The sequence below is a fragment of the Calypte anna genome, chromosome 12 (assembly GCF_003957555.1).
Source record: "Calypte anna isolate BGI_N300 chromosome 12, bCalAnn1_v1.p, whole genome shotgun sequence".
NCBI lineage: Eukaryota > Metazoa > Chordata > Aves > Apodiformes > Trochilidae > Calypte > Calypte anna.
In genome coordinates, this window is record NC_044258.1 from 19,491,578 (window position 1) to 19,517,712 (window position 26,135).

The 26,135-nt window shown below is 43.6% G+C and overlaps 1 protein-coding gene across 1 annotated transcript in view; it reads left to right on the plus strand.

The window, feature by feature from the left end:
* The window catches only part of CNTN4 (contactin 4), a 101,543-nt gene that overhangs the window by 47,469 nt on the left and 27,939 nt on the right, over positions 1-26,135 (plus strand). The window contains exons 6-9 of the mRNA XM_030458332.1: positions 222-358; positions 1,671-1,800; positions 4,951-5,101; positions 21,928-22,055. Of these exons, the coding sequence (XP_030314192.1) occupies positions 222-358; positions 1,671-1,800; positions 4,951-5,101; positions 21,928-22,055 (546 nt within the window). The remainder of the gene's footprint in view (positions 1-221; positions 359-1,670; positions 1,801-4,950; positions 5,102-21,927; positions 22,056-26,135) is intronic.

Below are 26,135 nucleotides of genomic sequence, written 5' to 3' on the forward strand. Positions count from 1 at the left end.
AGGAGAAAAAAAAACCCTCTAAAATCCAACTTGGAAGTGGTCTAACAAAGAGATGGCTGCTCGCTTGCATCTGGAGAGCATGCTGCTGGTCACCTCTTCCTTTGGTGGTCACCTCTTTCTTTGGTGGTCACCTCTTTCTTTGGTGGTCACCTCTTTCTTTGGTGGTCACCTCTTCCTTTGGTGGTTACCTCCTTATTGGTTACCTGTTGATTACCTTGCAGCTCAGCCCAGCTGGATCCAGAAGATCAGTGATGCTCGTGCAGCCATGGAGGAGAGCGTGGCCTGGGAATGCCGAGCGAGTGGGAGGCCGAAGCCCTCGTACCGCTGGCTGAAGGATGGGGAGCTGCTGCTGCCCCAGGTAAGCTCTGCCAGAGCCTCCCTCTTCCACCAACTTTCTTGTATCCACGTGTTTTATTACTTTTGGACTGGAAATGGAAGGGGTGCTCTGAAATCCCCCCTCTGTGCAGGCAGTTCCTCCTGGGTGCCTCTGATGGCATCAGGACTGTGGCTGGTAGTGATGAGTAGAACGTAAGGCAGCTCTGCAACCTGAGGTACTTCCCAAAATGAAGGGTCCACAATACCAAGCTAAGGGTGGAGCATCCTTATGAAGAAGAGATAATGGCCAAGTGGGACTTAGGGAGGCTGTGGTCAGAAAATGATCACCTAGGAGTAATATTTGGTTTCAGTTTCTGATGTTCAGGTGAACTTAGTGTTCCCACTGGTCTCTAACAACATTCCTGTTCACTCTGCTGAGCTGTGTCTCTCATTCTATCATCCTGGGGACCAGGAACATGGCCTGCCATTGCTGGGGACAACTCACCAAAGCACTGGTTTCACCATAGCCAGCACTTTTTTCCCCTTTGCTTATTGTGAAGGAACATGGCAGCCAGGATTTGACTGAACCCCAGTAAGGATTGCACAAACATTAAATTTCTACTTTATGGCCAAGTAGAAAGCCAATAGCTCTTCATGTGACTGTTTTTTTTAAATGGCAAAACTCCTGGGGAGGGAGGGAACACTTTGCTGTACTTATTAAAATTGATAGCAGGAGCTCCATATCCTTAGGCTGACAAATGATCCCCTGGTCTTTTGTTCCACACACTGATTTTACTTGCTTCATGCTGGTCAGTAGCAGATGGTCTTGTACTTAAATCATGTTAGTGGCTGATATGAAGCAAAGGATCATTAAATTATTAACATCTATATTGTTTTCAGTAAACTGCAGAGGATTTCAAGTATTTCTCTCTGTGCTAGCTAAGATGGCACCCATCTCACCAACCTTTGTTGCCATCTCTACTCATAATACCCCTGATTTAAAGAACAGGGTAGGCTATGATAGGCCACCATGGAAAAAAAGTGCATTTTTTGATTCAAGTTTTATCTGCTTGAATGGGATATTAATCTAAATGGTTTGGGTATTAAATCAAAGAGGAGTCAAGGGAAACTCCTCCATTTTAAATTGTATTTACCAACTACTTTAGTGGTTCTGCTATTTACTATTTAACCTGACATAAATTTAGCTGGCAGACAGATTGGAGCATGCAAATTTTTCCCATTACTGCTACTTTTTGTGGATCTTGGTATAAAATGTGACACGACAACTGCTGGGATTATGTTCCAAAGAGGGATCTCCTTATTTACTTTTTGATTTGTTTCACTGTTTCCTGCAGGAGAGAGTTCAGCTGGAGCAAGGCTCACTCACCATCACCAATGTCAGCCTCTCAGATGCTGGCATGTATCAGTGTGTAGCTGAGAACAGGCACGGGGTCATTTTTGCCAGTGCAGAACTGAGTGTCATAGGTAAGTGCTTTTCTGAAAGCTACAACCCTGCCAGAGCCAGCACAGCCTTCACCCAAGCTGGTCTGGCCAGCAGGAGGATCTTGCATAACTTGTTTTTAAGAAAGGCATGAAATGAAAATCTGAGGAAGTGGATAGACAGAGGAGAGATTTTTTTTTTTATGTCATCCCATCTTTTAATATTCATCCAGGTGACTGAGCATGGGTTGCTGGCAAGCTTGCTCACCTCTTCCTGCTTAGAAATGTATTATGGAGAAACTGGAGTACTGCCCCAGTTCAGAGCAAGCTGGAGGGTAACTGCCTGCCCCTGGGCTGCAGAGACTGACTCTCTGGAGGAAATGTTTAAAACCCACCCCTCAGAACAGACATTTCACCATTCTAGTGGCAAGTGAAATGCTCCCTTCCCAAACCCTCAACAAGAAAAGCAACTTCTGCAGCACCTGTCTTGTGCAGACCCATTCTGCTTTTCCCAGTTAAAGTCAGGAGAATCCAGGTGCTTCAGTGCCTGATGGGAAGGAGCACAGATTACATAGCCAGGCCAAGAGGCAATGGTCACAAACTGAAACATGGGAAATGTCATTTCAGTGTAAGAAAACTCAGAGGGTGGTCAAATGCTAGAACAGGTTGCCCAGAGTGATGGTGGCATCTCCATCCCTGGAGATACTCAATACCCAACCAGACACAGCCCCTGCTGGAGCTGCCCCTGTTTGAGCAGGGCTGGGACAGGACCATCTCCAGAGGTCCCTTGGCTGTCCTGCAGTCTGTACATCATTCACAAGTGTTGTGTTTGAACAGGTGGCAGGCCTGGGAACTGATATGTCAGCATTAGATAGATAGTTTTAAAGGGTTAAACTGAGCTCAGGATTACAAAATAGTGGTTTGGTTGTTTTCACAGCTAATGTTCAATAGCACCATTCTCTGCTTTATCTTGAAGAACAAAGCATGAGGTCTTTTCTGATTATGGCATTTTCAATATCGGTCATTTTTTATCAGCAGCAAGAGATGCCTGCATAGAAGGAAAGGAAAACTTAGTTGAAATATTGTCATTGTTGCTGTTCAAGAAAAATACAATAATGTGCAATAAATTAGACTTCACAGCACTAAGATTTATTGGATGTGTTACTGCATGAAAGAAATCGAAATAAAGGCACTGATGCCTTTCATGCCTATTCAAAACCCTGCTTAAAATGAGACTTGGGAGTCAGGGCAGGGCTCAGCAGACAGAGGTTTAGCTCTTGGTAGGTACCCCCAGTGTCCCCCCTGCCCCTGCAGCACCCAGGGGGAACCTCACAGCTGCACAGAAAGCAAAGAGGTGGAGACTCTGCTCTGAGAAACCTGGGCTGGACTGAGTTCTCATTTGGATTATGCAATCTTCATTGTGTATGTCGTGTGAAAAGTACCCAAATGGTGTGCTGCAGGTTAATTTCTATGGATCTGTGATTTAATTTGGTGTATTTTTAAAGGCAAACAGTGTTGTTTCCTTTTTATTGGAGTTTTCGAAGGAGGTCAAGATTCTGAGCTCTTACTGAGGATCATTACCTTGTAAATGGATATTTCTGAGCATAAAAATGGTTGTTTTAAAAGATCCTGAAGTTAAAAATTTGAAACAATTAACCACCACTAGTAGCAACTGAAATTTACAACAAAATTAAATGAAAAAGACAAATGAAAATTTATGGAGTGAACTTTCCACAAGAGTGATTCTTCTCTATCATTGTTGACAACCACATTGCCTGGAGCCTTCAGCTGAAGCCACGACCCTGTTGTGCTGGGCATTGTAAAAACATGAGTAAGATGTAGTCATTGCCTTAAGGAGTTTTCAGGCTAAATGTTTTGAAAAATAAATATTTAGAAAAGGTGGGACTAGAGTAAAAAAAACCTCATTAAAATCTTCCTTCTACAAGCAAAATTATGAGATATGCTTTACCCCTGAACAGGCAGAGGGAAGCTGTGGTAGAGCTGAGCCAGACATTTTAAATGTCAGATGACAACATTTTGAGCCTCATAGAATAAAACCCACTTAGTGCAACTCCTTTACCTCACACAGGACCAAGTAGGAAAGAGCAAATAACTTGTAAAACAATCCAGCTCAGAGATTAGTGAACTCTGATTCTGTTTCATCACAAAGCCCACCCCATTATCAGTGTAGGAGTATGTTTTATTCAACTCTTTAGCAACAGGAGCAATATCTAAACTGAGGCAGACAAGATGCCTTAAAAAATAAGACTTTTTCTGTCACAGCTTTTGTCTCCCTGCTGCTTCAGGTGAGCTTTGGATCACATTCAGGGCAGGAAGAAAGTAAAGTTGAGGAACATGAGCTCAGAGGGTATGGCGTTTGGGCAGGCACACCATGAGCAAAAGGGATGGAGAGATTGGGAGGGGACTGGGCAGAGTTTGCTGCCACTGGTCAGTCAGAAAGCAAGCTCCTGTCAGCAGAGACATAAGGGCAAGGCAAGAGTTCTTCATAAAACCCTTCAGCTGCCTCACCTCTTTGCTCAGAGCTTTCTATATTGAGCGAAATTAATTGTCCTACTTTGATACAAATAAAACCTTCTGGTTGTCTTTGGGGAGTTCACTACCAGAGGCAGTCTAGAAGCAGCCTCCTCAGAGCTCTGCCTGTCACCAGGCCCCATCAAATAAATCATTAAAAATCCTTTAAGGCAGGAATCAGAAGCCAAACTGGCTCCTCACAGCCAAGCTGCAGACTTGTCTGCAAGGCTTTGGTGTTTGCTGCCATGAAAATCTGACTCTTTTTCACAAAGAGGAGAGTGTGCCCCAGAGGGCCTCAGAAGGGTGATCGAAGAGTTCCTCGTTACCCTGCTGCCTTCTTGAGTCTTGCTTTGTTTTGTTTGGTTCAGGACCTCAAGGTCTCCCACCCATACAGCATGAAAATAAAAAGTCCCTGTTTATGCAACACTGGTGAATATAAAGCATAAAATTGTTGACTGATATTTCTGATAAATGCAGTGGGTTCTGTGTTTGAGACCATTTTCCTATGTGCTGCTGGTCTGTCTGCACAGGGCAGTGTGTGACAAAAAGACAATCATGCTGTTATGAGAAAGAAGGAAATATATTTTACAGTTCAGGCAGGTTTGGTTCTTTGGTTCTTTTAGTTCTTCTGATCTGGTTTTTGTGTTGTGTTTTTTCTTTCAGCTGTCAGTCCAGATTTTTCCAAAACACTCCTGAAAAAGTTAACTCTTGTTAAAGTGGGTGGTGAGGTAATCATCGAGTGTAAGCCGAAAGCTTCCCCCAGACCTACTTATTCTTGGAAGAAAGGAAAAGACATCCTAAGAGAAAATGAGAGGTAATGTCTTAAAGTAACCATTTCTTTCATTAGCTTGCTGCAACCCAGGGGCTTTCAGCAATGAAAGCTAAATTTGTCATTAATAGCTTCCCAAAATTGACTTGCAAATAAATGTGAAAACAGCGAGTGTTCATTCTCAAGGAGCTAGGGGGGAGATTTCTGCTGCCATTGTGTTCATCCCAGTCTCTGTCTGCTATTAAAGCATCCCTGCCAAGAAGCTGATAAAGATACATTCTGAAAAGCAAATATTTTGCCTCTGCATTGCTCTAAATAGCCATTGTTTTTCAAAAAAATTCCCAGGAGATAAAACCCTCTGCTGCAAATTACATGTGGTGCATTACTCAATGTCCTGCAAACAGGAATTATTTCGGGTCAGTAATTAATCTGGCAGTCCTAAGGCCTGACTTGGAGACAGCTTTTTCAGACTGGCCAAGTAATTGTTTTTTCTTTTTCATTTAAATTCAAAAGGAGAACATTTGTAGGACAGTGGGAGCTTACCTCCTCTATTTGCATGCATGGTTTTGCAGTGATTTGTTGGTGACTGTGTAGAGGGGCAGCTGTGTTACCTGTACCCATTGCACTGCTTCTGAGACCAAGTCCTGGAAAGCTGTTAGGGGAGGTAAAAAAGGCAGAAATCACAGGAAAATTTAATTTTTTAAAAGCTTAAATCTCTACAACTCTTATTTTATCTTGGAAAGTATTGTGTTGCTCCCTCCAACCTGCCTGCTTATAATCAACATTGAAATATACAGTGGTGTGTATGAGTGTGCTAAAAGCTGTGGTTCATTTAGGTACAGATGAGTGAAATAATGAACAGCCTATTTCTGACTTATTTAGCTCCTGTTACCTGTTCTTTACAAAGCCTGTTGTCTATAGACCTGGTCATCTTCACCTCTTGGGATAGAGTTGGGTGATGAGTTCCACAGAGCTTCCTCTAGGGGTAGAGGAAAAGCTGTGCCAGATCTGAGTTATAGCAGATCCAAGGTATATTGATTTTTAAAACTGAAATAATTTGTTCTTCTGGTGCAGATTGTGCAAAGGGTGGGAAGGATTAAACACTGGACATTTTGGACTGTCAGCCCTCTGAGCCTCTGTCCATCTCCCTGTCCTTGCTGGCACAGTCTGTAGCTGGAATGTGCTGTTTTCTCTGACATGGTTCTCCTAGGCATGGCCCTGTCCTCATTTGTTTTAGGAGGGAGAGAAAACATTCATTTATTTGAGCAAGAGCTTAGGAAAGGAAAGAAATGTGAGTGATTGTGCTGCTTCTTCCTTGGTCACTGCTGTGCAATGCTGACAACCAAGTGATTTATTCTTTCTTTAGCAGTACTCTCTCATCTGCAAACTTACCTACAAGTTGGATGCTGTAACACAGCAGAAACCTCTGGATCCTGATTTCCCAAGGGAATGAGGCTCACACGCTGGTAGCATGAGGCTAAGTGGCAGCTCAGATTGCCTGTGTGTTTACTTCCAAATAACATTTGAACTGGATATTTGATCTGGCTGGAGAAGTTTCAGCTGGTTTCCTCCAAGGTTAAAAAAGGAAAAGATGCACCTCAAAAATAGGAAGTCTCTTCAGAGCTTTGTGAAAATTGGCAGCTGGGAAAAGGAAGAAATCCACACCAGGGCACCCTGAAGGGTGCATACATCTGTGTAAGACCTATGGTGTCTTCCTCACCAACCTTCTCCTCAGGCATGTAGGCAAGAGATAAGGTATAGTGATAAAAAACTACTAGATAGAATATACTTTACTGTCTAGTGCTCACAACCCTCATGCCCAGGCAGACTTTAGGCAGTGACTGTGAGGACAGGTTTTGAGTCCAACACAATTATAGCACCACAGAATCCCAGGCTGGTCTGGATTGGAAAGGGACCTTCAGGATCATCCATTTCCAGCCATGCTCTGCCCATGGGCAGGGACACCTCCCACCAGTCCAGGTTTGTTCCAAGCCCCATCCAACCTTGGCCTTCAACACTGCCAGGGATGGGGCAGCCACAGCTTCCCTGGGCAGCTCAGTACTGAGCTGAGGTGTTTGTGCTGGTGGCAGTGGCAGGCTGGCTGCCAGGCTTCTCCTGCCTCTAGTTAGCACACCATGCCAGAACCAGGAACATCCCACCCAGGCATCAAGCCCTGGATGGGAAACCAGATGTGAAATGTGCCCAAGCAGGTGTGAAATTTTCTGCTCCTTCAGCCCAGGGTTTTGTTTTCTGCCTGCCTGATAGTCCAGTGGGGCCTGGCTGGCAAAACAGCTCGATGAACACTGGTGATGTGGCAGTTGTTGGGCCTGTTCAGTTCTTTGTCATTGTTGGTTGTGTCTTGTGTGGGTGTTGAATCCTTGCCACTGCATTTATTAACCATGCCATCCATACCTGAAACACTGGGAAATGCTCAGTTAGGAAATGGTATCATCTTAGATAACCATGGCATTGTTCTTCACTTTCTGACTTCACAGGAGCAGGAGAGGCCAAGTGCCTGGGTCTCTGCTTAATCTACTTCTGGTTTCATTGGTTGCTGAAACATTATCTCCTCCCTGCTGACCCAGGGGACATCAGCACTGACTGCAGTCCAGTCCTAGTACTTCTCTCCACACAGTTATGTGTGGGCTGCAAACAGGAACTTTCTTGGCTGTTGAAAAAAATCTACTGAGCCATAGGTGAAAAGCTGCCAAGAAAAGCTGTTGCTGAAAGCTCTTCATCTAGGGCAGGGAACAGAACTTTGAGACAGGCATAGGAGAGGAAACTGAAATGAAACCTCTGGCTAAATGCATGTTAAGGAGTTTGCTGAGTTTCAGAGAGAGACCTCAGCATCTGGATACTGCTCCAAACTGAACTTGATGAAGTGAAGGTTAATCAATATAGATGGTCCTGCCAATTCCAGATGGAGTTAACATCAACATTAATGTGTCAGTCCTTGCTTTGAATTCTGATGTACACCTGACAGCTACCATGGCAATCTCTCCAACAATTCTCCTGGGGCTCTTGTGACTTTCCACATGGAGACAGAAATAGTGTGTATCAGATTTTGCTGCTGGAACTCTTGTTCTGGAGGCTACTGCTGTCCAGGAGGCAAAAGTAGGTGGGGTGTTTAGTGTTTGCCCAGAGGGCAGAGACTGCCATGGAGAAAAGAGCTTTATTGTTGCAGGTTTCACAGTCTTCTGGAGGCTGAGGTGGTGTGTGCTGCACCCCTAATGAATAACCTGCCCTGAAGGTATCTCTTCCTGGTGGCTGGGAACTGCACAATTGTGGTATTAGAAATTCTGCCCTGGGGTGCAATTACATTATTGCAGTCATTAAGGGAAGTTCATCTCCATAATAATGGTAATCTTGCCTTGGAGGCCCAACTGAGTCAAAATAATATTAGTAGCCTGGCTGCAGAGGGTAAATTTTATATAGCAACAGCTATAGAGTAGATATAGATATATTGGAAACACTGCTTGGAAACAAAGGCTGTTTCTCTCTGGGTGAAGGTAGGAGGTCATTTTCTATCCCTGAGCTTCCCTTCACATTTCAGTGCAAGATGGCTGCTGCACTCAATGGGAAAGGTCTGGAGTCCCATTAATGCCACTGGGTACAAATCAATGTCATAAGGCCACTGGTATAGAGTAAGAGCAGAGGTGTCTGCTGCCTGCCACACTGTCTCCTACCCTTTGCACTCTTGGGACAGGAGACATGACTAAAAAACACCCACCTGCTGGGAAAGCCTGGCTCAGGAACAGGAGATAGCATTTAGACAGGAGTGGCCATCATCAGCCTGTGTAGGTGACATATATATGTGCAATACACACTCTTAGACATATAACCTGGATGTGTGAGCCACTTGTTGAGATCTCCAGCTGGTAGGGAGTCATTCCAGAAGGCAACAAGCACTGAGAGGGAGCTCAAGGTGAAAGTGGTGTCTTTAGGACACATCGGATTGCTCACCTGAGAGAGTTGAGTTGAGTTTAGAATGTTCTTCTGAAGTTACTGTTACACCTATATATTATCCTATACTTATATCCATATTTCCAGATATGTTTAACCTCCCATCTCTTCATTCTGACTCGTCAAGAGGAGAAAAGGAAGTTTGAAGAGCTGGGGTCCCATTACATAGTTTCTCTTTTCTCATGTGCCAACTCAGAAGTGATGTTGAACTTGTCAGACCCTGGGAGGCTGAGGTGGAGTGTTCCAACCCAGCTGTCCGAGGAGGGACAGCATTCCAAACCTGCAAAAACTCCTTGAGTGAGTAGTGTAGAGCCAGGGCTTAGGGGTTTTATTGAAATCTCAGTGGCACTTCAGTCTCAATCTTAGATCTTCATCCTCCTCATATCATGAAATAATGTAGTTAGTGTCAAGCGAGTTTTTGGCTATCAAATACATAGCATCTGTGGCATCATATAGCTGGGTATAGGCATCACACAGCCATTATATACAGAGGTCTTCTGCAACTCTTACACCATGGGAAAGACAGATAATTAAAAATGTGCCTATACTTTGCTCCAAAGCTGCCTTGGAAACCAGATCCATCATTCCTAAGGAGCAACAGGAAGGTAGAGGGTGATTTTACATGAGATTTACTGCTATAAACCAGCAATCCATAGTTACCCACAAGTCTGGAAAAACTTCCATTAATTGGTGACCCCTGTGAGATACTGAAGTGAATGAAAGCAAGTCATTAAGGAAGAGTCTTTTCTTTGAACTCCTGACTCCTGAAGCCAGACATCCCCCTGCCACAGTGTTTCCCAGTTGTGACAATTATTTCCTGGCATTCTGTTGCCCAGAATATTCATCAACAGGAGCAGGAAGGAAACTCAGGGCAGTCAGATTGTTCTTGCAGGATTTGGCTAATCCTCTCAAGATAATTCAATTACACCTAATGGCACAACTTCAGATAAATTTGTTACGGAGGGTAGTGCCTTAAAATCTTTATTTTCAGCTGATCTTATCACAGAAATCTTTCAATTTCTTCATAATTACGGCACAGCTCCCACGGAGACCCTGAGCTCAGCTGCAAGTGTGAGTGGTTCATCCTCACAGTGGTGGAAATCCCAAGTCATGGTAGTTTCTGGCTTGTTCCTTCAGTTTCCTGGGTGCAGGAGAGAAAATCAGGCTGTGTGTGATTAGAGACAAATCCAGCACTGCCAGCTGAAATTAAAACAAAACATTGTCACAGCTGCTCCCAGGCTCCAGACTGTTGGAGGAGCATCATGCAGTGGAATCCTTTGAACTGCAGATCAGGAAGCACTTTTAAAATCATTGAAACCAGTGCATTGTAAACCAATCGAATCTTTTAATTTTCTCCTCAGTTTTTTCGGGAGCCCTCATTAAAAACCTGAGGAGAAAATTAAAAGATTCAATTGGTTTACAATGCAGGTGCTTGTTTTGGATGTCCAGTAATGGTAATAATTGCATTTATTTCTAAAAGTGTTTTATTTCTTATATCAGTCTGTCAGTGAGACACACTCATTTCCCAGAAGATGAAGTTGTATGATTGTGTGGTTCAAGATGTCATGTATCAGTCTCTTGATGTACTGTGGCTTCCTGCTGTTTTCCTGAAGCTCTTGGAGGTCCCACCAAACATGCACCCAGGGCAGGAAAATAATTGTACTTTTAAACCCCAAAACAAATTGTTCTTCTCCCGTTCTTTTCCATGTACAGCTCTTTCATCATTAGAGCAGTTCCTTTCCTACCAATATACAACACATGCATTGTTTATGCAGTTTAATTGTAAGGAAAGAAATTCATAAAAAACAAATTATGTTCTGTGCTGGTAGCAAAGAATATGAAAGTGTCCAATTAAACATCCACTCACTAACACTTGGATAATGGCAACATCTGTTATCTTAATTAAACAAGTTTCTATGTAAAGGGACCCTCATAGTGTACTTTGTTAGAGCAGGATCTGACCTAGATACTCCAGGCACCCTCACTAGCTTCATAGAAATTTTCCCAGTTGGCCCTATTATCCTGCAGTCTTGACAGGCTTTGTGACAGACGAGCTTGCTTTTGCACACACACAGCCATACTGCAGAAAGCAGGAAGATTTTTAGGGGATTTTAGCTGCTAACCAATAAAAGTGCAGAAAAGCAGCATTATAGCCACATGTACACAATGAGCTCAGTAACAAAAGCATTTGGAAGTGTTAAAAGTGCTTGGCTGAGCTGAACGTTGTACATGTTTAGGGGAGAGAAAACTCCTCTTTCAGACAGCAGAGCAAATATTCCAGATGTATTTCATGGCTGCTGTCTATCAGCCAAGGACCTCCTCCCCAGGGTTGCTGAATTGCAGACCCCTCAGTCAGGTGTTGGTTTTATAACAGGAATTTTAAAATATTCAATGCTGTGTCCCTTTGAAAAGGAAAAAATAGTGAAATCAGGCGAGGAAAGAAAGGCTTTTCTCTTACTCTGTCAGCCTTGAGTTCACAAGTTGCATAAATTCCAATTTTTTTATTTCATGCCTCAAACTTCCTAATTAGTGGTTAATTACTTTAAACAGCCGCAAAGAAAATGGCACCAGGACAGAGAGCACATCTTTCCCAGGCTGGTGCCAGCACACAAACCATGGTGATATTTTACAACTGATTACTTGGGAGATGAATTGCCAGCAGTGGCTTTTGGACACACAGTCTGTGCAACTTCAGCAGAAAATCAAACCTCGAAGGAGGCTTCCTATCATTGTTTTGCATTAATTGTGTTCACTGCCTTTTTTTTTTTTTTTATTAAAGCACCTGTTCAGTTTCTTGAAGGCAGACAGGTAACCAAACCATCAATAACTTGTTGGGTTTTCATTACATCCTGCCTAGGCAAGATGAAAAATGACACCCTGCAAATAGCTTTTTGAAGTTTGAATCGACAGCGCCGCATTCATCGTGGTTTTCAAAGATAAGGGCAGAAGATGGCTCTACTTCATTGGGATGCCTGAAATAACTGGTGTGTCAACTTTAACCAATTTTCTGCAAAAAAGGAATGAAAATTAACCAGGAGACCACTTGATTTGGTGGTCAGAGGTGTTGGAAAGCCATCAGCCTAGGCTTGATGGCCTCGTGTTCCTGGACTGTTTGTTGTCGAAGCAGCAGGTGGCTTTAGCTGTGTGTTCTGGAAGATCATGGTATGAATTCAGTCAGTTCATTGTGGCTGAGGGGCTGTCAGTTCAGCACTAAACACTTGTAGTTTGATGTGTGTGCTTACTAAAACTCACTGATAGGTGTGGTCTGAAATCTGGAGAAAACCTATCAGGTTTGCCCCAGTTCTCTTTAGGAGCATGTCACTTGATTTTTCCTTGCTTTGGAGGGATAGTTCCATGGACCTGTTTTCTTTGTGTCTGTGTGCCAAAAATCCTAAATCTTGTTGCTTTTCTAGTTTCAGATCTTATCATATGCTTGTATGCAAAATCCTGTGAGCACTCTCTCCACAAACCTGGCTGTCCATCTGTTTCACTTTAGCAGCTTTCTGATGACTGAACTTTTCTTCACCATCGGTGACTCCAGTTTTGTCTTGCATTGTCTTCTGTTCTTCAGCAAATATTGCTAGCAAAAGATTACCTTAGAAAAGGATAGTATTTGTTTAGAATCCAGATTTGGAGCTGGTTGATTTTGTAGGTGTGAAGTAATTAGGCTGATCCCTAAAATGTTCATTTATTTGCTCCTGTAGAGCTAGGAAATTCTTATACCCAGCCACAAATTGTTTGTTGAGCGTGGCTGTGATGCCAATGAACAGAATCCCACCCTATGCTGAGTCTCAGCTGGTGTTGCAGAACTGAGACTCTCCCTCACACCTTGACACAGTCTCCTGTAACATCAGCAATCTGTTCCTATTTTCCCAGCAGATTATTTTCAGCGTGATGTTATTGTAGTACTCAGTGATACACATGTAGAACATCACTGCTGCTGGAATGAGCTTGGGACTGCAGCCCAGCTGTGATTTGACTGGACTCATGGTGCTGCTCACATCTAAGGTACCTAGAGAAGTCAGTGGGCTTTTGCCTCAGGGCTTGTGTGTTGATTTGTAAAGCAGAGCCTTACTTGCAGGGGTGGGCAAAAGGAGAGGATGAAGCACCCAGAGAGCCCCATCTCAGAGGCATCAGCCCTCTGGAGCACAGTTAGACCCCTCCTACTTCTGCACATCCTTCATGCAAGCACTGTCACCCAGTGCCTGCTGGGAAACAGCTGCTGCTTTTCCTGCTTGAGGTACCTCCTATTTATCATTATTAAATTCATTTCTAGGTACCACACATACAGCTACAAATTCTTTCTCCTTCTCTCTAATGAGGAGCGAGCGCGTTCCTCCCCGCAGCGCTGCTGTGGTGGCAGCTCTGGCTCCCAGCCACAGGGCAGGTTTCTCTCTGCTGTGAGCACAGGCTGCAGCCCATGCTTTCCAAAATAAATGCCTGTAATTAGTTTTCTAAATGCAACTGGAAATTGATGCATGGTTCATACTTCTCCTCCAATTGAAGAAAATAGTAATGGTGATTGTAGCGAGGCTATAGAACTTTGAAGGGAAAAAAATTACTGTTAGTATTTCTTGTCTTGGATATTAAGAGATTAAGAGCAGGAAGGTAATGATTTTACAGCTAGGGCCACACTTTTAAGAACTGTATGTTTTTAAATCCAAGGAAATAATTATATGTCTACAAGGGAAAAAGGATTTCTAATGAACTTTTTAAACAAACCTATCCAACGTGGTGATATTTTGAGGACTGTTTAAGCATCATTTTTACGTGATATAAATGTGCCTTTGGATCTTGCAAATCTATGTTAATATCAGTTACAAGTGGAGTGGGTAATTTGTCTTTGTACTCTGGGCATCTTTTGTTGAAACTAGAGGAAGCAATGTGTTATCTTTGAAAGACTATTCCTTTGGGCCTCTATTGGGGTGGTATCAGCTGGAACAAATAAGGTGAGAATGCATTTACTGCTTCTGCTCTAATATCTTGAATGCTTCCAGGAATGGTTTGTATCAGCAGCTGATGCACAGAAAATCCTGCATGGATTTTTTTTTTTTTCATAAAAGAATAATTTTTATGTGCTCAGTGGGGTTCTCTTTAGTGCTCGTGTTCTCCAAACCCCCAAAGTGTTTGCTGTAGGTACAGTGTTGGTGGGTTGTTCTCATCAGGGAAGGAGTTGTTGGCGAGGCTGGATGGAATCTGCACTTCCAAACATGATTCCTAGGATTTCCACTGTCCTTTATAGACTGGGAGAAGTCATTCAGTCTCCCTGCCTCTGGCTGTAGTCACTGTTGGAAGGCTGAGCACAGCAGCTGTTTCACTAACATGAGGCAGACAGTGCAGCAGTGGCTTTACAGCATCTGCTGCTTCTACACCAGGGTGTAGCAGCTGCCTGGGGAGCTGGGCACTGGGGGTGTTTTACCCTTTCATGGGGTAGTTTGCAAGTGTGGTTTTTCCTCTCCACTCCCACCAGCAGGAGCCACCGAGGGGGAGAAACCGTGGGGTGGTTGGTGTTGGAGCATCCTCATCCTTCCCCCTGCCCTTGTGGGTTATGGCAACCAGCCAGCTTAGCCTGTAAAGATAAACTCTGAAGAGCTGTGTCAAAAGGCCAGTTTCCCATGGGGAGTGGTCTTTATTTCCCACCAAAATCAATGGAAAACTGGCTCTTTGCACCACTGGGCCCTTCTAGCCTGCTCATCTTCCCATATAGTCAAAATTCTCATTGCCTCATGTCTAAGGAATGAAAGCTGTAAAAATGAGCTTTCCTTTGCCTCGCTCGAGTCTGCTCCCTCAAATATTTATTTTCATGACATGCTCTTTCTTACTGTACTTAATTTTGTCTGCAGTAAAAAAGCGTAGAAAAGGAGAGGAGGGAAACTGTTTCTGTGGCTTGAAATTCACCACAGTCTGCTTGTTTCCTTCAGGGTGTTCCTAGCAGTGTTTAGGTTTGGTTTCATTTGTTTCTCTCCATTATCAGCATCCCTTAAGAAAAATATTTTGTAGAGAACTGTTCTTGGATAACCCAAGGATATTTTTATGTTTGAATTATGACTCTGGGCATCTTTAAACAATTTACATGAAGTCTAATAGCTGTAAAGTCTCCTTTCCTTCCCTCCTGCTGCCCCACTCCTTCAGGATGTGTTTTTGTCACTTCCAGGCTTGTCTTGCAAATTTACAGATGAAAGGGAGAATGATGAAAAACACAGCTTTTGTGTTTATAGATATTAATGTAGGCTGGATGCACTATTATTTATTTGGACTGCTCTGTCATTGCAGATAAACCATTTGTTGAAAAAGAAAATTGTGGGAGAACTTATGATGTCAGATCCATGACTGGTTTAAGCTGATACTGAATTCAGTGGAGTTACATTGTTTGATGCCAAAGGGCCTTCTACTATTTTCTCAAAAATATTTATCTCAGCAAAATATATTCTGGTTTTCTCTAGAATAGTGTTTGCTGTTTCCTATGACAGTCATAAAGAACTGCAATATGCAGTCTCCTCACCTTTTATTCCTCATACTTAGCAAGCCTCTGAATGAAAAGCCTGAAGTGAAAACATGTTTATACACAGCAGTTCCCATCCCTGGCAGAACGTGTTCATAGTTACTGATCTCAGAGATCAATAGCAAGAATTAAGTAAGAAAACCAAAAGTAGTAATCTGTATTTTTGGTGCATCAATGTGAGAGCAGCTATGACCTAGCACAGCCTTCCAAAAGATTTGTTTTAATGCTTTGTGCTTTCCTGTTGTAGTCCCAGAGCACAGAGGATGCCAAATGAGCCCAAATTCTGTGCACCACAGACATCCAGCCATTCACAGATGCCCTAATTCAGCAGTCAACTTCCTGGTGCCCTTCAGGACTCCAGCCTGTGTGTAAAAATGGTGCTAAATGGATGCTCCTCAGTGCCTCCTCCAGCCAGTGTTTGGCCTTGGACAAAATATATGTTAATATATTATACAGATAGAGAAGCACTCCCATGAGAGACCCCAGCAGCCCCATGGAGTGGTGCCTCATACAACCTCAGGAGTTCAAACACTCCATCCTCAACCTGTTTAGCTCTGTTTAAAATGTATCTCCAGCAAAACTTGTGGGAGATGTTCTGCTGGACTCAATGCAACTGGATTCTGCCTCTGTTTATTTTGAACAAATATAGTTTTTAACCTGAAAACTAATTATAAGGAGTTGGCTGTTAAGAGACCTGCCAGTTGTCATGGATAGGGAAGGCCTTATCTAATGCCTGCTTTCAGCAAGAGGAAGACATGCACTAAATTAAATGGGCTTTGACTGAAGCTCTAAATTAGCTCAGGCTTTCCTGTGAACCATGAAAAGACAAGTAGTTATAGACAAATAAGTACCAAAGCAGTGGTTCTGCTGCAGGTGGTTATCTAAATCAAAATTAAAAGGTCCTGGACAAGAAGTGGCAAATGTGTGGCAGGCTGCCTGCACAGTGTGACTGCTGTGAGTTTAGATGGATACTCAAATGGAAACCACCTTAATGCTGACCCAACAGTCAGCATCCTCCTGCCTTTCACTCAGATTTATCCAGTCAGATCCAACACATCCCCTTCTTGCTCATGTTGCTGTTCTAACCATAGCCCTCTGGATGAACTGATGTCCCACACTGGTGGCAGTGTGGCCACCATCCCTTTCTCAGCCATTTTAGAAGCATCTGAAGGAACAGGAGGTGGGTGATGCCCCAGCCTGGAAAGCCCTGTCTGCTGATGGGGGATGCTGAGTGTTTCTGGCCAGTATTGATGTCAGGTGGGAAGTCTTGGATGATGTGACGAGGTGTTGGGTGGGGGCTTAGGATCAGGGCTCTCCCCTTACTCTCTCCCCCTTGCACACCAGGGACCATCAAGGGTGTTAAATGGAGCCTTGGAGGTTGACTTTGACCTCAGTGTATACTTGAATGAGGATTAATGTTATGGAGCAGAAGGCTCTGACCCTACTGCTATTTCTCTAGGCCATGTAAAAGTTGCAGTCACAGAGACAGCTTCCCAGGGCCACAGAAATTATTATTTGTGGACCTCACTCTGAACCAACCGTTCCTCAAGCAATGAGCAGGTACCCAGGAGCACTGTCCTGGATTTCAGGGAGAGCTGTGCTCTGAGCAGTAAATCCTTCCACTCAGCCAAGCCTATGAGTATTTGCAGACTTCACTGTGTTTTCCTGAAATAGCCTAATGGCCAAGACTGCTTTTATGAGATCATTTTAATAATCCCAGTGACTGCCTCATTGCACAGAAAGCGTTATTAAAAAGGTAATAAACTGCTACATAGACATGTGATAGAAATAGGAATAATTTGATAAACAATGCAATTGCTTGGGATCATTTACATTTGCAGCAGAGTTGTGGCATGAAGCAAAGTTGCTGTTAGGCTAAAAATTGCTCTAGGTATTCCTGCCTATCAAGTATGGGGAAAAGGCTAAGCAAATACACTGAGATTGCAGTCTGCTCTGTCTGGTGCTTTTGCTTTTTTCCTCTGCTTCCAACCCCCCCAGCCCAAACAAGGCTCTGAAGGATGGACAATAGGCCATTCATCATGTCAGCTGAAATACACTGTTTTTCACAGGAACATTTAACTTAAATCCTCTCTCAGAAGACGGATTATCTCCTAGAAGAACTCCAGCACCACAGTCTCTTTTCAGTAGCCACGTCAGCCCCTGCCACAAAGGCTGTACATGAAGGGATCAGTGGTAGTTTTATCTCAAATTGCACTCAGTGTGTGTTTCTTCCAGCTGACAGTCATTTAAATGCTTGCACTAAGACATCTTTTCTTCCTGTAATAGAAAAAGGATTGGACATCCTAAGCATTGTTTCCTGGGGAAAAAAAAAATTAAAATATTCACTTGGCTAAGCATGAAATATTTTGGATGCGTGTGTTTAATCAACAGTGAAACCAATTGTTGTTATGCTTGTATTTCATAAATTAAAATGCTGAAATAGATAAGAAACAACACACCTTATTTCATTGCAGCAGTGCTACTAAACCATTTCTGAGAAACAGGGGAAAAAAAGGGCTCTTGGTAATTCTGAGCCTTTTGCTCTGAAGAAACTTTCCTATGCAGCCCAGAGGTGCTGTGTCCCTCGGGAGGACAAGGGTTTCCATGGCACACATGACCTGCCAGCTCCATGGAGTTTGTAGTCCCCTTCATATTCCAGGTTTCCATCTGCTGGAGTGGGAAGCAGAGGGCAGGCTGAGGGATTCCCATCCTGCAGGGCTGTCCTTGGGCAGACAGGGTCAGCCAGAAGCTGCCAGGGAAACTCTGTGCTGTTGGGTTTGGAAAAGGCTTCTGTAGGGCAATGCAAAGTGTTCAGCTTGCAACTTTCTACATTTGCTGCTGCAGCAGCAAAAAAAGGGGGCAAGGAAGGCTAGGGAGGAATGTTTTCAGCATTTTTAAAGGTCCTTTGTCCCCAGAAGAGTTTTGATCAAAACACTGACAAGGTCAGCTCTTCCTGGGGTAGAACCCAAAGCTTCGGTTTAGGAAACAAACAATCCTTTTATCTCCTAATTTCAGATGTGTTTCTGCTCTCTGTGGACCTGAAATCTCCAGTTGACAACACAGACCAACAGATTCTCTCTTACAAATGCTATGTTTAAAATAGATGACCTTTCTTTATATAAGGAAACTAAACTATCTTCTATATATTTTTTAATGGATATTTTTGTCGTCTTTGATTTTGCTTTGGTATGAGCAGTGACCATGAGCCAAGTATCAGCAGAGCAGTTGCATTAACCTGGACAAGAGCAGATTTACATTTTTAGTTGCTGTCAACCACTCCTGTGTTTCACAGGGTCAGGGAACCTAGATAGCAAGTCAGTAGCTTACTTTTTGAGTTTGTAGTGAGTTAAGGAGGTGTTTACTCAGCAACCAACACTGTTCTCATGTGCATTCATTGGCAGTGTGTTGTGGTTCTCAGAAACATGGCTTAGTTTTGTCTTTCTAGGTATCTTCTTAGTCAACATTTTAGGGTTGTATTTCAGAAGAGGAGGGAAGGGTACTCAACAGAGCTTCATTGCATTTGAACTTTGTGTCTTAAAGTTTAACCAAGCTGCTAGAAGTGGTTGATGAGGGGATGTTTGCTCCCAAGCCAACCCTCGGGGGCCTGAAATGAGCCCCTCCTCTCCTTTAATACAAATGTTATCTTGCAGATAACAAACTGTTGGTGGATTAGCAATGTCAGGGAAGGTCCTTCCTGCTTTCTCAACTGACTGTAACATTTCAGAGTGTTAAAATAATTATGTGTGAACTTCTAACTGGATTCACATTAGAGGATGAAACATTTAGTGTAGAAAAGAACCTTCAGCAAAAAGAGCCCCATAACCATAAGGCTTCCTCCTCAGTGAGTCACAGTAAGGTTTATTTTTTTAAAAAAAACAGTTAACTTGCACAATTATTGGTAAGTTTTAACACTGATCATTTAGAGGAGTGTGCAGGGAATTACTTAGATACCAGATGAGAATTAAATGTGCCCAGAGATTCTCCAGGGAATTCTAGGGGAATTCCAGTTCTTCCAGGAGAACTGGGTGCAAGTCTTTGCAGTATGTTAGCAGAGTAGGAGGATGCTCATGTTCTCAGACTGTAAAGGCAGCAGCCATGGCTTTCAGCTCCCACAGGGAAGGAAATCAAGGCAGCACAAACTGTCTGAGATCACCAAAGCTGATGGTGGATTGACCATCTTCATCTAAAGGGCATCTCTGGAGTCAGCCAGCCCATGTTAACAACAAACTGATTTTATGCTGGGATTAAAGGTGACTTAAAGAAAGCAGAAAGCATGACGAAGAGACAGAAAATGTATCAGAATTTGAAATTATATTATTTTTGTCAACAGATACAATTAAAGTGATCTGTGGAAGAGGCTACCCAGTGAATAGGTTTCAACCCTAGGGCTGATAGTAAAATAGAAATAAAAATTAATCAGCTGTACACACATAGTAGAAAAACATCACTTTTTTCTGGATTTCCTGGGATGGTAGAAATGAGGAGCAAGGGAGTGCAGGGCCTGGCAGGGCAGCACTGGAGCTGGGTGGTTCTTGAGCTGGAGCATGTTGCTGAGCTTGTTCTGTCCTTTATATTGATTTGAATTTTAATGTGTATGCCAAGGGCACCTTCAGCTTCCAGAAAGGCACTGTTCTGTCTGAAGACCTGAAATTAATAACAGCAGTAAATAATTTCTTGGGAGCTCCAGGTGCTCCCATTGCCCAGGCTCCTGCACCAGAGGCTGGTGTGCAAATCCTTGTGCTCCAGTGCACACTGGGGGGAAAATGGGCCTTGATTTGTGCCAGCCCAGTGGGGAAGAGGAGAAACAAATAACTAAATACCACTCTCTTCCAGTTATGGAGCTGGAGCTACTGCTGGAGGAGCAAATGGATGGCACTGGACTCCAGTAAAAACAAATTACAGTAGCAAATGTTACTAACTGCAACAATCTGGAGAACTATGAGCCAGTTGAGGAACTTCTATTGATATCACTGCTGTTGCCAGCTGGCAGAGACCAGGGATAGAATTCTTCTGTTTCACTCAGCAGTAGCAGTGATATCAGCCAGGACAGGGATTTGGTGTCTTGCCCCATCTTCCTCCTCCTCACCTGACCTCAGTTGTCAGGTTTTTCAGGGCACCTCCATGCATGTGGACTGAGCAGCCCAGATGTGCTCATCATGGCAAAAGGCATCCCTGCCTTTGGGATGATGTCTCCTGAGTCCCTGCAGCTGGCAGGAGCCCCGTGGTGTGGGCAGGTGGCTCTTGTCCTTGTCCCTGGTCTCCCTGGGGCTTTATTCACCTGCCTCAGTATTGCCCCATGGCTGCAAGAAGAGGCTCCTGCCTGTTCCATCTGGGCTGGTTTTTAAAGCTGGTTTTTTCCTCCTAATTTCTTGATCCTGCTGCACAGAGCTTGATTGGCATTAAGGATGCAGAAAGGCTTCTTCATTTCCTTTCAAATTAGTTAAATTGGGAAATAATTTAGCAGGAGAAGGCAGGAATTAATAGAAGATTTTCAAGTCAGGTCTGAAAGTGGCTGGAGAGGAGAAGGCAGATTGCTGGAAGATGCAACACTGAGCAAGTATTTTGCTCCAAGAAGTGGTATTAGGCTGGGGAAGAAGTTTTTCTGGAGTCTCTTGGCATTATGCCTCCAAGGGACAGGAGGCATTTGTGTTTCCATGGGATTTACTGGGCAGGATCAGTTTTTCTGTTCTCATTGACATAGAGCAGAAGAAAAGGGAGCAGGAGACAAAGGTAATTGTGAGAGCAAGGAAAGGAAGGGCCAGAGGAGAGGCTGGGGACCACCATCCTTCCACCATCCAAGGGACACATCCTGCTGCAGATAACTGTTTTGTGACAGGGCTATGGATGTGAGGAGGGGACAGGAATGAAATAGGATTGGCTTTGGGGGTTTTTTGTATTTTATTAACCTGCACGTCCAACTGTGGATAAGCCCCTTCAGGCTGAGTTACAGGTGAGGTGGAGAGAGGGACTCTTGGCAGTGTGGCAGCTTTGCTGAAAAGCCAGCAGCCTTCTGGAGAAAGAGCAGGAGTGGAACACCTGCTGCCCTGCATCTGCTCTGCAGAAGCTTGTACATTGTTAAGCAGCAAGCACAGAGATTTTTTAGATGTAGCCCGTGTGTTGCAAGGGTTGTCATGGGGAGTGCTGAGTATCAAAGTACAGATGTGTGTGAAACTACACAAGTTGCTGGTATGTAAATGGAAGTAGCCCTCAAGTAAAGACACAGAACACTCCTGGTGATGCTGCATCCAGTATTTATGAGTTGTGTCCTAAGAGATTTCTGTCAGCTAAACTTCTGTAACAGACAACAGACTCTGCTGTTCAAACCCTTAATAATTAATGCAGAACCAAAAAGAGTTTTCTGTTCACTTAAAAGAATCTGTACCCCTTGTGTCTGCTGTCTCTCCAGGATCACTGTTCTGGATGATGGGAGCCTGCGGATCGTCAACGTCACCAAGGCCGACGCGGGCAGCTACACCTGTGTGGCAACAAACCTCTTTGGGACAGCCAGCAGCACGGGCAGCTTGGTTGTGAAAGGTCAGTCCAGTTCCTACTGCACTCCAGTTTAGTGTCTAAGGGTATCTGGAGCAGCTCCAGACGTGCTGCACCTTTCCCCCTTGATGGTGGTGCAAAAGGGGGGGTTTAAAGTGTCTTCTGCATCTCAGAAACCTGAGAGATGACATGAGCAGGGAGAAGGTGTCTGTGCTTGTGATGGAGCTCACCCCAAGGTAATGTATTTTGTCTTCATTCCTGGTTTAACATGATGCTGCAAATGATGTGGGAATTGTAACCCAAAGCCAGGTCCCTGCTCTGTACTGTTGGATGGCTTGTTTCTAGCAGTGACAAGTAGTCATGCTTGGGAAGTATCTGCTGTCACTGCAGCCAGCCAGACCCTACAACTTGGTTTTCCAAAGGAGATGCAGAAAGCCATGGTGTACCTGTGGAGGAACATTGCCCTCACTCTGCTGAGATTAAGTGGTGTCCTTTAAAAACTTGCATTCTCTAGCTCAGCTTCTGGTTACTCCTAAACTTACCTTTTTAAGAACCTTCTGAACTCTTTAATGCATCTTGTCTTGTTTCAGAATGATGCAAGAGTTTCACCCTTGCAATTCAGAGTCATGATTTTTGAAAAGATGCACAAGATCTGATTGAATTTTGGTATTTCTTATCCAGGGATGTATTTCTGTATTTCTGGATTTTTTTCTCAAAAGCTACAAAATTTGACAAAAATATGTAAAGTAATAACTTGATAAACAATTAAGAGACACTAACAAATGTCTTAAATTAATTTTTGGCCTGCTGATAATGAATTCTTGTAGGCTGTGAATACATAATTACACTTATAATCCCTCCTTATTTGGGGAAAGACCTGCACTGGATAACAGATCAGGACAGGTTGATTACAAAGCAATAAATCAATCACAGAGCTCTAATGCTGTCAGTTTTAATTCTCCCATCAACTGACATTGATGGATGGGAGGCAGGTAGAGGGTCTCCCCATCAACTATTTTTGTGGTATGTAGGAAATACTTTAAAATGTTTCAATGCAAGTTTCAATCTGTGGTTTTTATAGGCAGAGCACATTCCAGCAAGGTGTGTCAGGACCAGGCAAATGCTGAGAAAGCTGATGAACCCTTTTTATAGTTGCAGCCTGAAGGTTACAGTGGTGCAGCAGCAGGTTTTCTCTGCCTTAGCTATCTGAGGAGGGTCTTGTAGTTCAGTGGGATGTTCCTGAGGTTGTGCTTTGTGGCATTTGGCCCTTCTGCTTCTTCTTGTACAGCAAAGGGCTGAAGGTGCAGCCCCAGGGCTGCCACAGCCCTTCCTACCATCTGCAGTATTCCATCCCTGGAAGGGTCTCAGGCCAGGTTGGATGGGGCTTGGAGAAACCTGGTCTGGTGGGAAGTGGCCTCCCCATGGTGGGGGGTTGGAACTGGATGAACTTTAAGGTCTTCTCCAACCCAAATCATTCTTGGGTTCTGTGCTTTATTGTAAAGGAATGCTGTAGCATATTGACACCAAGAGCTCTTCAGGTTTGGAGCTGATCTGAACAGCTTGTGTGGCATTTGCCCAAGGCCATGTGGGTCCCTGCAAACAGAACCAGAGACAAGTGGAGGTCAGCTTTAGATTTCTGTGAGCTGTTGGTGCCTTTTCTTCATCTGTGTCACTCTAAGGAGGCACCCACAGCACACAGCTGAGAAAGTTCAGGGAAAATGACCATAGACAAGACTTTATCTGTTACTAAAAGGGTCACTCAGCTGCTTTCTGACCCAGAACAAAACTGGAGAGCAAACCAGTAAAACCCAGCCCAAAGGTCCTTCCCTGGGGACCACAGGAGGTGGCACTGACTTTCCATCTCCAAGTTGGGCACAGCTGAGTGTGCTGCAGGACACCAGAAGGGCTCAGGGGGGGCCTGCAGTTGAGGGACCCCCATGAAGAAAAGCAGTTGTTGAAGCCAGGCCCATGTTGTGTGTGAGCCCTGCCTGCTCCCCGTGGTACCCTGGGACTCGGCCCTTGCTCCCAGCACAACAGGCAGCAGCTTTTGTACCTGATCCTTGGGTTCCCGTGGTTTACAAATCACTTTTCTGTGCAGTAAGGCTATAAAGGATTAGCAAGTGCTTCTTTCTCCCTCAGTGCTCTGTTTTAACTCGATTCCATTAGCATTTATGGGAGAGACACATGTGCAGGAGGCAGAGAATAAACTCTTAAGCCTGAGATGTGGATATTAACAGCAACCCAAGAAATGCAATTTCAGAGTCTATCCCATAAAAAGTATAAAAGAGCAGAAACTATCCTGAACTCCAAATGAACTGTGTAAAATTCTGGATTTTATACTGAAATGCTTGAGTTTCTCTGCCCCAAGTAAAACGGCAGCAAGTTTTGACAGAAATATGATTGAACACCTTATTTTACCTCAGTTTTGTGGTGTACAAAAAAAAGACTAATTTATCAGCTGATAAGTTTCTTGACCTTAAGATATGCTTAGATTCTGTTCTAACTCGTCTTATGTAATTGAGTAAAGAACTGTGAAGGTCAGAAGACATTTTTTCTAACCTTCCTCTGTTCTTCCATTAATATTGCAGCTTTTTTTTTTTCTTTTTTTAATTTTCTTTCTCAGGGAGAGGTAATGACAGTGTCAAAGACAGTGTAGGCAAGGATGAGAGGAGGAGGAAGGTATCTGTTACAGCAGAACCAAGGAGCTTAAAATAAATCTCTGGCAAACAACCAGAAAGGGATGAATAAATAATCATATTATGCATGAGCAGACAGCTTAAAAAATATGAAATTCTGACAGGTGCCCATAGGGTTGTGTATTAAGAGGCTGTTGTCAGAACTGGTGAACCTCGGTGGTTTTCTAAACCAGTGAGATTGTGGTTTGGGTTTGTTCTGTTGGTTGGTGCTAAGGAAGAACAGCTCTGACTTCCAAGACCTGAGCTCATGCAAACTTGTATGTACAGCTTGACCTTTACACTAAAAAGCAGGATTGAATTTGTAAGGATAGAGAAGAATCACTGTGTTCAGAGCTATGTACAACATGGCCCATGTTTCCATGTAGTAGTATCTGAATCTTAATTTTCCATCTTTTTATCACTTGAGGCTAAAGGTTCAGTTCTTCCAACACAGAGAAAGACAACAGACTTTGTAAGCACCAGGACAAATAGTGTACACAGGTGTAGTAGACTGCACAAAATGAGGGTTTTTTTTTTATTTAATGCAGTGATATAAATTGGCTACCAAGGCAGCAGCTCCCAAAGGAAGCTCATTTCAAGATGGAGATTGCAATAAAATCTCTGAATGTAGGAAGGAGAAGCTCTGGTGCTCATGTCCCAGCTCCTGCCCTTCAGCAGCATAGACTAAACCCAGGTGAAGTTTCTCAGGCAGCCTCTCTATAGAAATGTCATCATTCAGTTTGACTCTGCAGCCTGGAATTTTGTGGCATTATGGGCAGAAAGAGTCAGTGAATGCTGGGTGGGGTCTGTACCTCTCTCTTCTTGTGGAGAAGTAGAGCAATTCTGGTCACACTGTTTTATCTCTTAGAAGGGCAAACTCTGATGACTTTATTTGCCTTTTCATTATGATGCACCTTTAACATTTCCCTGCTGCCATTAGCTGCTCTGGTGAGCACTGCCATGGGAGGGCTCAAGGCAGGAAAAGGAGCTTTTGTTAGCTGCTAGCCATAGCACTTTAGCAGAGAAAGAACACAAGGATAATGTCAGTAGGTTATTTTTTCCTCACGCTTGAATAGCCTGATAGTCTTGATTTTGTCCAGCACAGTGATCCAAATTATTTTTTATAAAATTGCATATTTTCCAAGCCTATTCCTTTGTGTGAAGGTTGGTGTATTGCATTGCAAATGGAAACGACTGATTAACTACTGTAAATTCTGCTCCATTATCGAGTAACTCCTCAGAGCCTTTAAATGTTATTGCCTTTAAACCTGCACTTTCTACAGTGTTATTTTAGTGCTCTAAATGTAGCTGGGCTCACAGTTCAGGGCTGTGGTTGCCAGTGTGGGTGGGATGTGGTGGCCTTCCTGGCCCCCTGTGCTTGTCTCTGGGTTGCCATCACTCAATCAGTTTTGAACTTTTTTCTTCAGAAAATGTTGTGCTTGTCTCACAT